The sequence below is a fragment of the Anabrus simplex genome, chromosome 3, assembly GCF_040414725.1.
Source record: "Anabrus simplex isolate iqAnaSimp1 chromosome 3, ASM4041472v1, whole genome shotgun sequence".
NCBI classification, from domain to species: Eukaryota; Metazoa; Arthropoda; class Insecta; order Orthoptera; family Tettigoniidae; genus Anabrus; species Anabrus simplex.
In genome coordinates, this window is record NC_090267.1 from 91549705 (window position 1) to 91564186 (window position 14482).

At 41.2% G+C, this 14482-nt stretch overlaps 1 protein-coding gene across 1 annotated transcript in view; it reads right to left on the reverse strand.

Moving 5' to 3' along the window:
- Window positions 1-1251: 1251 nt before the first annotated feature.
- Window positions 1252-14482, reverse strand: part of LOC136866013 (UDP-glycosyltransferase UGT5) — a 101590-nt gene continuing 88359 nt past the window's right edge. Inside the window, exons 6-7 of the mRNA XM_067142624.2 lie at window positions 12331-12550; window positions 1252-1652 (exon numbers count right to left, since the gene is read on the reverse strand). Of these exons, the coding sequence (XP_066998725.2) occupies window positions 1367-1652; window positions 12331-12550 (506 nt within the window). The 3' untranslated portion in view covers window positions 1252-1366. The remainder of the gene's footprint in view (window positions 1653-12330; window positions 12551-14482) is intronic.

Below are 14482 nucleotides of genomic sequence, written 5' to 3' on the forward strand. Positions count from 1 at the left end.
AAAACGTCCTAGAATTATTCTTGAAAATATATTTCACCCATATTGATTTCTTCTGAAAATGTAAATCTTAGAGCCAATAATAATAATAATAATAATAATAATAATAATAATAATAATAATAATAATAATAATAATAATAATAATGTTACTAGCAGTTTCCCGCTGGCTCCGCCTGCAATGTACAAAGTATGATGTTGTTCGTTACTATCCTCACGGATGTATTTGCAAAGTTCCGGCTTAATGAAATAAAGCACATGATCTGCTACGGTAATAGAATGTAATATTGTGTCAAGAAAACACTTGAAAATACATTACACAAAGAAATTGAATTAAACGTTCCTTGGAACAACACTACGGGCCGAACTATTAAACAGTCCTTCAAAGATCTTCGTCATGGAGACAAATGTACTCATAACTATTCTCATAATCTACCAATGTAAGTAGTTATTACCTCAAAAGAAAGCGCTTGATCCACTGAGTGTTTTTAGACCAAAACGAACTGCGTACCTCAATTAGAACGAAATATTTAATTGCTTCAATGAGAAAAAAAAAAGTTGAAGAAATGGAACGTCAAATTGAATGTGCACTCATAACTTTCCTCAGAATCAACCAATTTGAATAGTTAAGAACTGAAATGAATGATCTTGATCCACTGAGTGTTCTTAGGTCAAAACGAACTCCGTACCTCAATTAGAGCCAAAGATATGATAGCTTCAAAGAGACAAAAAATTGAAAATCAAATAATTTTAGGAAGGCGAAAGTTAAGTGATTTATATTGCCTGATGACAAATCTGTGCATGAATACCTTTCAGTTAAAAAAATGAAGGAAATCGACCGGATAGAATGGACGTACTGACTGACTTTAGTTTTCGTCAATGTTTTTAATATATAGATTGTTATTTACGTCTCGTAGGAATTCTTTTACGTGTCATTATATCTACCAACACAAGGCTGACGTATTTGAGCACATACAAATACCACCGGACTGATCCAGGATCGAACCTGCCAAGTTGGCGTCAGAAGACAAGCGCCTCAACCGTCTGAGCCACTCAGCCCGGCAGAGCCATTAATCAGCATTATATTTTTAAAAAATTGGTTAAATAATACTCCTTTACGTGTACGTCATTATAATATTAAATATTATTTCCTTGACATTCTGACATCTAGACTGAGAAAATCATGTTTAACAGATATGGTTAAATAAAAATGCGACGACGTTACGAGTAGTTCTTATTTTAATGAAACAAATAATCGTGTATAAATTACTGTATTTCATTTTTAAAATCCCTTATAATAATAATCGAACTTTACATATTCGAGAACACTTAAAAGAAACAGAGTTTCTTATAATAATGTAAAATACATTTTAACTTTTCTTCAGTTTTGAAGTAAATAAATATCGTCTGGATAGAGTGATAGTTTTCTTCAGCACAAAGTACGTGACTGAGAGTGCAGCTACAAGAGCTAAACCCAGGACTGCGAGGACGTCTAAAAGTAGATACTGGTACCAGGCAAGATCGAGCGCTGCCGATCTCAAGTGACGAGCACCGTTATGTCTAATTACGTACTCTATCCACCAGATGGCTCTGTCCAGAGAAGTTCCGACCTCTTCCCGGTACGCCGCAGACAACTTTTTCATATTTTCACGGTAACTGAAACAGAAAACGTCAGTCGATTAACAGCTACTACAGTATGTTGCAAAACAAACGACAATTAAAAAGTTTTTGAATTGCGTTGGTATTATAATTATTTTTATTTTATTAATATTATTATTATTATTATTATCGATTCTTCCCCGAATGATTGAGGTTGCCCTACCGACAAACAATATCACACAATATTAATTTCGTAAGCGAATTATCATACAGAATAAAAGTTAAACAATAATTCTAATGATAACGTAGATAAACGAGACCTTAGAGACAAAGAAGAAGCAGGTAAAGTACTTTAATCGATTTAATTAAGTGGGTGGAGCATAGAGGCGATGCCTTAAAATCGATGTCGAGACTTTCAATGTATGTATGCCCCAGCCAACAATGATCTCATTCGGCACACCAAAGCGTCGTAAGTAGATGACCAGTAGTTCAAAATACGTACCACCACGTGCCACACATTGTTCATAATATTTCTGAAGAATATTGAAGATGTTGGTGAACAAAGTTTGAAGCAAGGACACAAAAAAGACGTTATCTTCCGGCATAATTCGGGAACACGAATGCTGCAAATAGAGTAGTGGCAATATTGATAGAACTCAATATTTAATGAACTAACAAATACAACTACATTACATTCATTCAATGTAGTCACCAGCAAAATCTGTTACCTTGTGTTAAATGTCGGGAAGCCGTTGGGGACCGTTGTCAAGGCGTTCCCTGCTGATAACAGCGACGGATCGCCCTACTACGCGAAGTAGAGATGCCTCTACGGTCCATTGATGGTTTACAGAACCAAGGCCACTCACAATGTCAATCTGATCTTGAGGAATCGAAGGCTTCGCGTAATCCTCGATAACATTCTGAAGCACTTTTGCCACAAGCAACCTCGATGTTAATCCACGAACGCTGATCAACGTTTGAAAATATGCTTTATATGGGTGAAAGAGACACTCTTCACTTCAACGCCACACAACTGGACGACCTTCAAATGCTCACTACACGTCGACAACAGCGCCACCCGGCCGCTCTCATATCCCTTTTGCGAATGCCCGATTCCTGCGAGTGTCTGTACTACTTTATTTACAACACTCATATTTGTAGGTGGGTTATACTCAGTGGCGGCCCGTGGCCAAATTATCCGGTGGGGCACAACTTATAAAATAATATGGACAGTCAAGTAGAAACTTAAGGTATCGGTTGCAAAATATAACACTAATGCGCATGTGAATAAATACACTAACAACTGACTTGTAAATCAGCTTATCCCGTTTACAGTTGGTGCCAGTTAGATATCAACACCAAGGAAAAAGACAGTGAAAGGTCGGGTCAAAGGAACCAGGACACGAGCCCGTGACCTCTCCATTTCTGGTCAAGTGTTATTTCACTGAGCTAAATGGCCGGGGATAGGCTGATCCACATTTCACTTATAACCTGTTCCCCTACAAGTCAAATAATAATAAATACACTAACATTCTTATTTATATATGAAGTCCATTCTTCGATCCTTTGCTTGAGCAAATACTTCGATAACTCGCTGGTTGAAGTCGGGAATCGAACGTGTCATTTTACTTTCAATTGAAAGCATCACCAGGGCCGTTAGTCTGTCTTGGCTCATCGTATTCCTCAAGAAGGTCTTTATTCGATTTAGAGTAGAGAAACACCATTCACTTTCCACTGTCGACATCGGGATTGTAACAATGATGCTCAGTAACCTAACGCATTCATTGAACGTGTCTTGCATATTGTTGCGCAGGAAAAGTTGCAAAAGCTCCGCAGCACCATCTGCCGCACGCACGTCTACCCTGGAATATAACACTTCAAGTTCGGTCCTGAGCCTGGCTTTGTTCACTTTCGGGTACGTGTTTACGGTTGACGCAAAATCTTTTTCCGTAAAGCGAGCACAAAATTCTCCAAAAATTGATACCCGAAAGAGGTTGGCAGCTGCTAAATGGCCTGTGAAACGAAATCTTTCTTCTGCATGTAGGAAAATAGTATGACATGTTTCCAAAGCAGCGATTCGTTTTCGTTGCTGGAAAGTTCGCTGCCGCCTAGGAGGAACTGGAGCTTCGTAGTTATCAGTTTCCTCTAAATCAGGGTGAATGCTTCTGATGTTACGTAGAAAGTTCGCTAGGAATTCAGATACCAAGACAGGGTCAACATTACGCATCTGAATTTGGGAGAACAGTATATCAACATGAGGCATCAATCTATAGAAGAAATTCAGCCAATATATGAAGTCAGCGTCGTTCAGTAATCTGATAAATCCAGAAGCTTGTCCTACAGTGTTTTGATCTGTCTCTATTTCGCATATTGTTTGGAAGCACTCAATCAGGACATCTCTGTTTTCAAACACTGTATTGGCAATGCGGGTCTGAAAGTTCCAACGCGTTGGAGCTGCTTTCGGCAAACGGCGCATTACGACTGTATCTAGTAGTTCGGTGCGTTTACTAGAGCGACTGAAAAATGAGGAAATTCCCTGAATATCACTGAAAAATATCTTCACTTCTTTTATATCGGACGTGGCTTTCTGCATAATCAAATTTCCTACATGAGCATAACAATGAAAAAAAATTAGCTTCATTATACACTTCCTTTATGCGTGTTTGTACACCAGTCTGCGCACCGCTCTTTACACTGGCCCCGTCAAATGTTTGACAAATTAGTTTTTCAGGGCTTTTGTCAATACCCAACTTACTTAGTTCACTAAAAATCACAGAGCTTATACCTTCAGCTGTATGACTGGATGCCAGAAAGAAACCCCCCAAACCGCTCATGTATTTCGCCATTTATATTGTACCATTATATATGACCGCAAGTATGGATATTTAACGCAGTGATAATTGTGCAGTAGGGCGCCGTTTGTGAGGGTGTGATGCCATACAGAGCGCGGGAATCGAGAAGGTGATTTCCCGAGGCAAGGCGTGGTCAGGTGTGACGAAGAAAGAATATGTGAGGAAGAGAGAAAGAGAGATGGGATTTTGTCGGAGGGAAAGACCTGCCATCTTAACAGAGATTTTAGCGGGAGCAGACAGGCCCACCACATTACGGAAATTGAGCCGTAATTCCCGTAATTGAAGGTCTTTCAAGAAATAAAAAGATGGAAATGGTTACTAGAATTTTACGAAGCGGTAGATACATCTAGGGTTATTAACATAGGATTAGATTAATAAATATGTTCCAAGCAGAACAACCGTGGGAAGCTCTGTAGTGGCCACATTCCAGACTCAAGTTGTTTCTCGGGACTTCCCCTGGCGTCCTTTGGTGTGCGGCCTCATATAAAAGCTGAGTGATATGGGGGGAGATCATCCAGTTGACTATCATCTTGCTGCCGGCCTGCGTCGCACGTCTGCTTAGATTGCTCCGGAAACCCTTTGTTCAGAACAAAGACAGTGTGTAATTATTACAGTGCGATTAATTATTACAGTGGATAGGAGACTTACGGAGGCAGGTGTGGATCTGTAAGTGGCGCTATATTCAGATACCTATCAATGTGATCGCGTGTATTTAATGCTATCAGTAACAATAGAAAGCTGTACTTGCAGACTCGAATAAATAGCGGTAGGGGCGAAGCTCCCGAGGTGCCGAGGAAGTGTGGACAATAGACTGAGGAGGTCTATATTTATTCTCTGATAGAATGTTGAATCCAAATTAAGCGGGCGTAAAAACAATAACTGAGTGGATAGTTTCCAGAACAGAAAATAGTTTGTGGTACAGTACACAAGTTAGCGAGTATGCAGCTATACGTGAAGTTAGGACGAGGAGTGTGCATTGCAAAGTGTTAGCGCTGTGTGCTAGCTCAACCTAAGTAAATGTCCAGAATGTGGCGTAGTGGTTAAAGTGAATCTTTCATTATAGTAAGAAGTCGAGGTATTCCAAGGGGAGTGAGCGGCTATAACTTCAGAACGTGGCTTCGAAGACGCCACCTTGAACGAGGCATCCCTCAAGAAGAAGGCGGCACTATGGACCAGCGGGGCAGGAAGAATGGACTCCAAGAATCGAACCTGGATGAGACATCTATCATGATGGGCTAAATCATGCTAGCCATACCCGGAGGGAGAGACGAGGAGATTAATTAAGATAAGTGGACCAATGAATTATTAGACGTATGGTAGAGTTAAGGTATCACGCAGAGATAGTAGAATTAAACGTGTAAATATTCATATAGGATTTGATGGTGGCCCATCAGGCTGCATATTAAGATTGTTTGATATATCTACGGGTAAGAGTAGTTAGAATTGTTTTCTTGTATCTTTATATAAAGCGGACAAAGAGGTAATATTTGTTATCGCGGCAAGATGTAGTGTGCCTTGTGATACATATGTGTTTGCGTACTATAGACCGGATATTTTTCCTTTGGGGTCGGTCGTGAAATACATTTTACTTGTAGGATTTGGCAATATATGTAATTCCCATTATATTCCAGGGGAAGGCCAGATATACCTGCGTTGTGTAAGGTATGCAGGCTGATGACAGTTATTTAGTTAAGGGGCTCTACTTACGTGTGTTAGACGGACGTAAACTATAGCGGAGGCGCAGGTTTTAACGCTATTCGACTCTGTGCTACTCTGCCAAACGTGGGGTTTGAACCTCTGACTCCCAAGGTTACTGTTGTCGCGCCGCATATTGGCGGTGATGGTTTGATATGATTGAATTGTAGAACACTTCATGTGATTCGACTGCGACCCGAGTGGGTGGTTAATTGAAGTCAGGAGCGTGATATGAGATGTGTTTTTCCTCACTTATTTTATGCCATTGGCTGGTATGTGTAGAAGCTTGAAAGTCCCTTTGTGAAAGAATGTAGGGTAAGACGTCTAGCGGGAGTTTGTTTACAAGTTTCTTTTTGTTGTGGAAGGGGGCTCCAGACCCGACTTCAGGTCAATGTTCGCCTGCTCCGTATTGGGGTGAGCTCGGCCATTTTTAAATTGTTCTGGAGGTCGGTCATTCTCCTTTGGCAGGGAGTTTTTTTTTTGCAAACCTGTGTGTCAGTTATTTTTATCCATTTTACCTTGTATTTCCTTTCTTGTTGGATTCGCGTTCTTAGGGTTGTGTATTCTAATAAGGTGATCTTGGCACTATGCTACTGGTATGATTGCCCTGTTGGCACATGTTTCTGCCTGGTGGACGTGTGTTCACGTCCGTGTAAGTATGTAATTGAGGGCGCTAGAGTAGGTTATTTTAGTTTTGTTTCATTTACCTATTGTGCTGCTAATTTTTGTGTATATAAATATCCCGGTATGGGAGGAAACTTTCATCATAGCGGTAATCTCTGCAGGTATCCTTAATTCTACCATTATATCATTTTATGTCGCAGACATAGGGATGTGTTTCCATGTGGGAGAACACATCGGGTTTTTTTTCTTGGTTCACAGATCGACAAATTTCAGCATAACGTCATCATCAAGATTGTATTTGCTTTGTTGTCTTTTTAATTTGTAGATGTGAGCCTTCGGCGCACGTATTTTGGCACTACAGGTGCAATCCTTGTAATTAACTTGTGTTGTGAATACAAACTTATGCTCAAAATTCTGATCATAGCGAAAGTGTTCCTCATTTGGTAGTTTAATGTAGTATTGAGTTCCCCATGATCCTCTCGTCATAAGAACCCAAACTATCGACCATTTCTGCCGACGGTAGCTGAGCTGGTGCCCGTATGCAAGAACAGAAGAGCAGGTAGGTATCATCCTGCAGTATTAATGTGCCCTGTAGGGTATATATATATATATAATGTCGCCCGTACTTAGGGGCAAGTCTTGAGGATTATAGGGTATAATATGATAGCGAAATATAAGCACCACCTGCATTTTTGTTGCATTGTCGGTTGTTTCATTTGCTTGGATGGCTAAGTAATTAGCAGCACTAATTTCTTTCATTATAAAAGTATGACATACTTCGAGCATAGAATCTAGTATATCGTTCTGTATCAGTGGCGGCGCGTGACTTTCGTCACTGGGGGTTCAATAGAAGGAAGAATTCTTGTGCCGCCCCCCCCTTCGCCCCCACATACTACCACTCCGACTTTGATCCAAGTCCCTTCGCTTTCATCACTCACACAAAATAAACAGGGAAAACAAAACATCCTGTTGATATTGCTAATTTCGCACCCACACATCTAATCGATTCTTTTGCATAGGGCCTATATCCATTCTGAGTTTACACACGATTTCTTTACTTTTCATTTGCATCGTTATATCAAGATCACGCAGTGGGCGGCCGGCATTCTTAATCTCAAGTTTGCGCTCAAGAGAGAAAGAGAAGAAAATTTTGTCTTTTTTTTTTAGGTATCTGGACACTGTTCATACTCATTTTGTAGCTCCTTACCTTTCCCGAGCACAAATATTGTGGACGCAACCACAATGCGCAAAGACACACACACGGACATAAGATTGTAACTTCTTTATGTTCTAAAAATTAAGTTTCTGTACGACAAAATAGTACACTGAGACGCTTGCACAGCGTACAATAATATAACGAATTATGATAAATACTGCAAAGTTTTATAAACACTACAGTAGTATCACATTTGAAAAACAGAAGGAAACATTAGGGATGTGTGTTCGCACTGTTGATAACGTTGGTAACTTAATTTTACGAACTCTTGTGGGCTAGGCAGTTAGCATTTTCATTGGTATTATCTTCCCGCTATTTTTTGCCTCAATGAGTTTTAAGTTAAGTTTCTCTCCAAGAAGTAATTACTCCAAAGAAGGCAAATGAATAGATGTTCAGTAAGTATTAGTAATATATTTGGGACAAAATATCAATCGGAATTTGGCAATTTAATGTGACTATATGTACTATTCTTTGCTGCCGTAGTTAAATTCCTGTAAGGGCAACAGATGGCAGGGAAGTACTAGTTTTCTAACCCCAACAACACTACTTGCGATTACGAAGACGGGTGAGAGAGAGTGGCATATTGCGCATGCGTAAATCACGGATATTCATTTCTGCGATATCCTGGTCTTGTCTACGTGTTGGTCGGCATCTCCCCGCACCTCACCACACCCTTCGCCAAGGTACGGACGGAGATGTGACCTTGCATGCGGGGTGCATTCCAGACGAGTATCCAGCCAGGACATCGCGCGGCTCGCTTGAATTGAAAGTCAGTACGAGTATATTACGGATAGTTGAGCTTAGCAAATGCTTCGAGATTGACAAGGCAGTTGTGAAAATTAAGTAGTCAAGTACAATGTGATATAAACTGGAGGTTCATTGCTCCATTGCGCTATACCAGAAACCGCCACTGTTCTGTATCGTCTTTGACGTACCCTTAAAAACGGTTGCAGATTCTAAATTTTCTTTCATTGCGATATCCAAGCTAACTACAAAGTCAACTAAACCGCGAAATATTCCAGGATTAATTGAATCGGTTGATTCATCATGGCCGCGGAGCGCACGTTCAAACACACCGCAGAATTTCACACAATCAATCAGACGAGATAAAATATATCTATTTTTGTCGACTTGTTCATGCTGTTTACGAAGTGAAAGTCTGTACCCACTATCAAGTTGCATCCTTATGTCCAGCTCACCTAAAAGTGCGAGATCCATTTCGTTGTTTAAATGTTTTTTTTTTCGATTCGCTGTGTTTTTTTCAGTTTTTCGTTCAAATGCTTTAAATCTTTGATACCTGTTGTGCTCCACGCATCGTCACCACATACATACCGAGCTCGATAGCTGCAGTCGCTTAAGTGCGGCCACTATCCAGTATTCGGGAGACAGTAGGTTCGAACCCCACTGTCGACAGCCCTGAAGATGGTTTTCCGTGGTTTCCCATTTTCACACCAGGCAAATGCTGGGGCTGTATCTTAATTAAGGCCACGGCCGCTTCCTTCCCACTCCTAGCCCATTCCTGTCCCATCGTCGCTATAAGACCTATCTGTGTCGGTGCGACGTAAAACAACTAGCAAAAAAACGTAGCATCGTCACCACCGAATAGAATGCAAGGAAAGCAAAAAAATGAATTTCTCTCTTCGCATCCACATAACCATTTCGCTTTAGCATACATACCACTATTAAATTTTCTGTTGAAATTCCTGTTTTTTCCTTCCGTCTGCTGCATAATAATCATATCAGGTCGCGGTGGTCCTAAACTCTTGGCACGAACTCTGGTCTCAAAATTTAATTGCTTTTCAATTAACTCGTTGACTTTATTCATTTTGCAATAAACAAGCGCACAAATACACAAAATATAACACTGAAGAGAATTCACGTCACACCCAGTGTCATTGTAACTAACTTATCAGTAGCACTTCGAGCAAGAGAGAACGCGTGTAAGTGCCGGAACAAAATGTTACTGTTGCTAATTATTGGTCACTTGGTTATCTGATATAACTTATATCAGATATCGAAACACGGTAACCTCATTTAAGATAACTTATTTTAATAATTCGAACATCTGAAAACAACTAAATCCCTGCAGGAGTGATATGAACGCATTTTTTAAATAAACAAGACTAAAATATTATTAGATTTACTTTAGTTACAGAATTGGTGAACTGGCTACACTGATGTTTGTAAAGCGTGGATATTTCTCGTGATCTGTTATTTGCTCTATGCGCATGCGCTGCAGAAGTCCTCAAAGATCTGAGTGCCCAACCTGAAGCATCCCCCGTCGCCCGCTCACCCTCACAAGCCCACAGCTGTCATGGACGTTCACTATCTTCAAATACTGTGTTCTAATGCGCAGGCGCATCGTTTGGGCACGAGACGGTCTAGTGCCCAGAGCTGCACAGTCCGCCTGCCACTCGCCTCGCAAGGCTCCTGCAGTCATTGTCGCGCTGACAGCAACAGCTTGTCTCTTTAAACACAAAAGGTATCCTCTCTTCGTGCTTAAAGACATGGTGGGTTTAATTACCTACCAAAATCCATAATCCAGTTAAGAATTTAACATTTCGTCGTGATAATATTTGTAGAAATAATTCTGTTGTTCGGCTGTAGCCCAACTACATTATAAATACTTTTCTGAAATTCTGAGTGCAAAAAGTTGACAGGGCACGTGCCCCTGTGCCCCTAAGGGCCCACCGCCACTGGTTATACTGATTATTTCAACATACCGCATGTGCAGGCGTCTGGGGCCATGAGATCTGGGAAGCAGGAAGTTCCAAGTTAAATTACGCGATCTCTACTCCCACTCGTAGTGTGGACCGTAGTTCCATCTTGCTGCATCCATTGTCGTTCGAGGGGTAAGTTTCTGGCGCCACAAAACCGACCCAAATTCCGCAAGAATGGAGTAATAATGAGGTCTCTGTAGACTGCATGGACCACTATTTTTGGATTCTCATCAGCACCCTCGACGAAACAAGGACCCAATATTCCAAGTCCGAACGCGGCGCACTTGTTGAAGAAATCGTCCATATTTCTTCAATGTTCCAAACATATAACACAAAACCAAACCCGATGGCGCAACAGCCCCAAAAGGCCATGGACTTCCAATCGATCGCTGTTCAGCCTGAAGGCGTGTGTCGTGTGGTCAGCACAATGAATCGTCTCGGCCGTTTTTCTTGACTTCCTAGACCGTCTCTATTTGACCATCAGATAGCTCCTCAGTTGTTATCACGTAGGCTCAGTGGACCTCTAACTAGCGCTCAGATCCAGGTAAAAATCCCTTACCTGGCCGTAAATCTAACCCGAGTACTCCGGATAAGAGGCAGGCACGCTGTCCCTACACCGCGGGGCCGGCTAAACATATAACATATACATTTTCTTCTAGTTTACAGTATATTTTTTCCCTTTAAGAAAAATAAAACCTCGGCTCTGTTCAAACTTACGAATCAAAACATTACCACGAAAGTACCATTGCGGACAGTAGTATAGGCCCTATGTAACTTGTGCGCTCTGCTCCCATTTTTTTTAATTTGAGAAACTTGACCTTCAACTACTGAGTTTTTATATGCTACATGCTCGGCTGCCAACGGCCGTAGCCGTGTTGAAACACCGGATCCCGTGAGATCTCCGAAGTTAAGCAACATTGGGCGTGGTCAGGAGTTGGATGGGTTGCCACCCGCTGTTAGTGGCGGGTAAGGGAATGGAGGAGCGGAGGGGAGCTGGCCACCCTACTGCACGTAAATTCCGGCTCAGGAACACCTCTGCGGAGGTTCGGACCTGCTTTCGGGCAGAATAACCCTTACCTACCTACATGCTCGGCACATTCTAAGGTCTTGTTAAGTTACAGTTTATGGACTAACGCTCTCAGCCATTCTACCACAAAAGTGATTTTTCTCAATCTCAGTTAATCATAACGACTCAGATACGTCTCTATGAATATTACAATGGGTTCTCAGTGCATCAGAGTCTTTACTTCTAACACTGTACGTATCTATAACCTTCCGTAACAACCGAACATGAAACAAGCATAGTACACCAGCGTTACCAATGTCTCATAATGAACTTAACCGCCCAAGATTGTCAAAGTACCCGATTTCGCTTCAATGTTAATAATTTGGCGTATGGCCTCCGGAATCTTTTTCTAGTAGACGACTTGTAGGCAACCTGCATGTGAGGATGGGATCCTACCTAAGATCATTTCTAATGACGGAGATGGCACCCACACTTAAATGTAGCATATTCTATATCCAATAAGAGATATAAATAACTTTGTTATTTCTAATATACAAACTCGCAAATAATAACACTGGTTACAACTTGACTAGAAATAGTTATTTTCTGACAAGCTACTCACCTTGAGTCATTGATTACTTTCCCCAGGGCTTCCAGCAATGTCTCTTTAGTCAGATCTTTCAGCGGCAGGCCGACACCGATTTTGGCAGACACATATTTTCCAACGTTGTACTTTTGATCTCCAATGAATGGCATTCCGATGAGAGGAACGCCATGGTATGCTGCCTCTTGGAAACTCTGAAGTCCGCCTTGAGTGATGAATACACGGATATTTGGATGTGCTGTTGACAAAGATAACAATTTTATAAAGTAAACTGCATTCATCTTGAAGCATTTTGCTACTATATCTATGTAGTGCGTCACAATTAAACTTCCCATTGGCCCTCACCACGGCAGCCGTGATTCGAATCCCGGTGAACGCAGAGGATTTTTAAATTAAATTGAATGCCACGTCCATGCAGTTCGACTCCACATTAAACTGTGGTAGTCCCGTGGCTATGATTATAATGTGGACAGTCACAAGGAATTACATGCTCGCTTTTAATACGTGAAAGAAGTCTTTTTTTTTTTTTTTTTTTGCTAGTTGTTTTACGTCGCACCGACACAGATAGGTCTTACGGCGACGATGGGACAGGGAAGGCTAGGAGTGGGAAGGAAGCGGCCGTGGCCTTATTTAAGGTACAGCCCCAGCATTTGTCTGGTGTGAAAATGGGAAACCACGGAAAACCATTTTCAGGGCTGCCGACAGTGGGGTTCGAACCTACTATCTCCGGAACACTGGATACTGGCCGCACTTACGCGACTGCAGCTATCGAGCTCGGTGAAAGAAGTCAACGAAAAGGCTGAGAACAAATATTTGTTAGAAGTGTTGTCGAAAGTTGCCCTGTTAAGGGACCATTAGGGCCTGGATTTATATACACAAATTGGTTAAATTTCCGAGCGGCATTATTAGCGCAAGGACTTCATTCCCGACTGTTCATCCAGATTACCAAAGATCAAGTCCCAGGTTGGAATTTTCTCCAGAAAAGTAACTTAGTATCAAGACGGAAACCCGGCCTTAAAACTTGAGCAAAGGGACTTTTCCTAGTGGTTTAACGTCGCGCTAAGACATTAAAAGCTTTCCGTGACACAAGGATGTGATACTGCTAGTATTGGGAAGGTAGCTGTCGTGGCCTTAATTAAGGTAGAGCCTTAGCATTAACCTGGTGCGGAATTGGAAAACCACGGAAAACCACGCTCGGGGCTGGTATTCAAATCTACCATCTCCCGTCTGCAAGCTGACAACTACGTGACCCTAACCGCACGGCCAAAAGCCAAAACTCAATATGAGCTATGACGACTACAGCGACCCCAGAATCTACTGGGATAAACTGAAGAAAATTCAATATGTTGAATTTGAACATCGCGTAGACAGATTGGTTCACACAAGTAACGTAATTGAATTTATGTTGAAAACATGTTCTGCTAACTTAACTGAAACGCATTGTTAATTTTCTCCGTACTCGACGCAATAAGAAACAATAGGGAACGTGTAAGTGACTACTAGCACTGAAGGTAGTGAAGCAGAAAGGTATTGTGCTGGCCACAATAACCACGACCGACTAAATCTTTACTGCGCTCCTAGCTAGAGCGGCGCATCAATTCGGCGGTGGTTTAACTAACGCACACCACTCGTGGTGCTTGATGGAAAGATTTATTTGTCTTTGCCTGTAAGTAAAACATAATGTATGTACATATTTTAGAAGCAATATGGAACGTCCTCGTCGCGCTGAACGATAATGTGTGTCGTGAACTGCCACAACTTGGAACATTGCAGCGATCCTTGTATCAGTTTTTTGCGTTCCAATGGAAAGAAGACAAAAATGGATATTGGCAGTGATCTGAACGAAATAATTATCATGAGATTATACTAGAAATATTTAATCCATACATTAGTGATTTCTGACCTCTTGAGAATGACAGTGGTGTCATTATTAAAGCAGACATTAATAACGTCTCATAAGTTCCTTGTCCCTGTTTATTACAACGCTAAATTCATATAATTAATTTTGTTCTGATTCCAGACTTCACTCTTTCTCTAAATAAATACCGAAATGATTCCTGCGAAAAATATAAAGGGGAGCTACGAATTGATTTTGAAATTTCATCAGCTTTCATTCTATTTGTTTCAAATTTAGGCTCCACATTCGGGTAAAAATAAATACATATTTTAC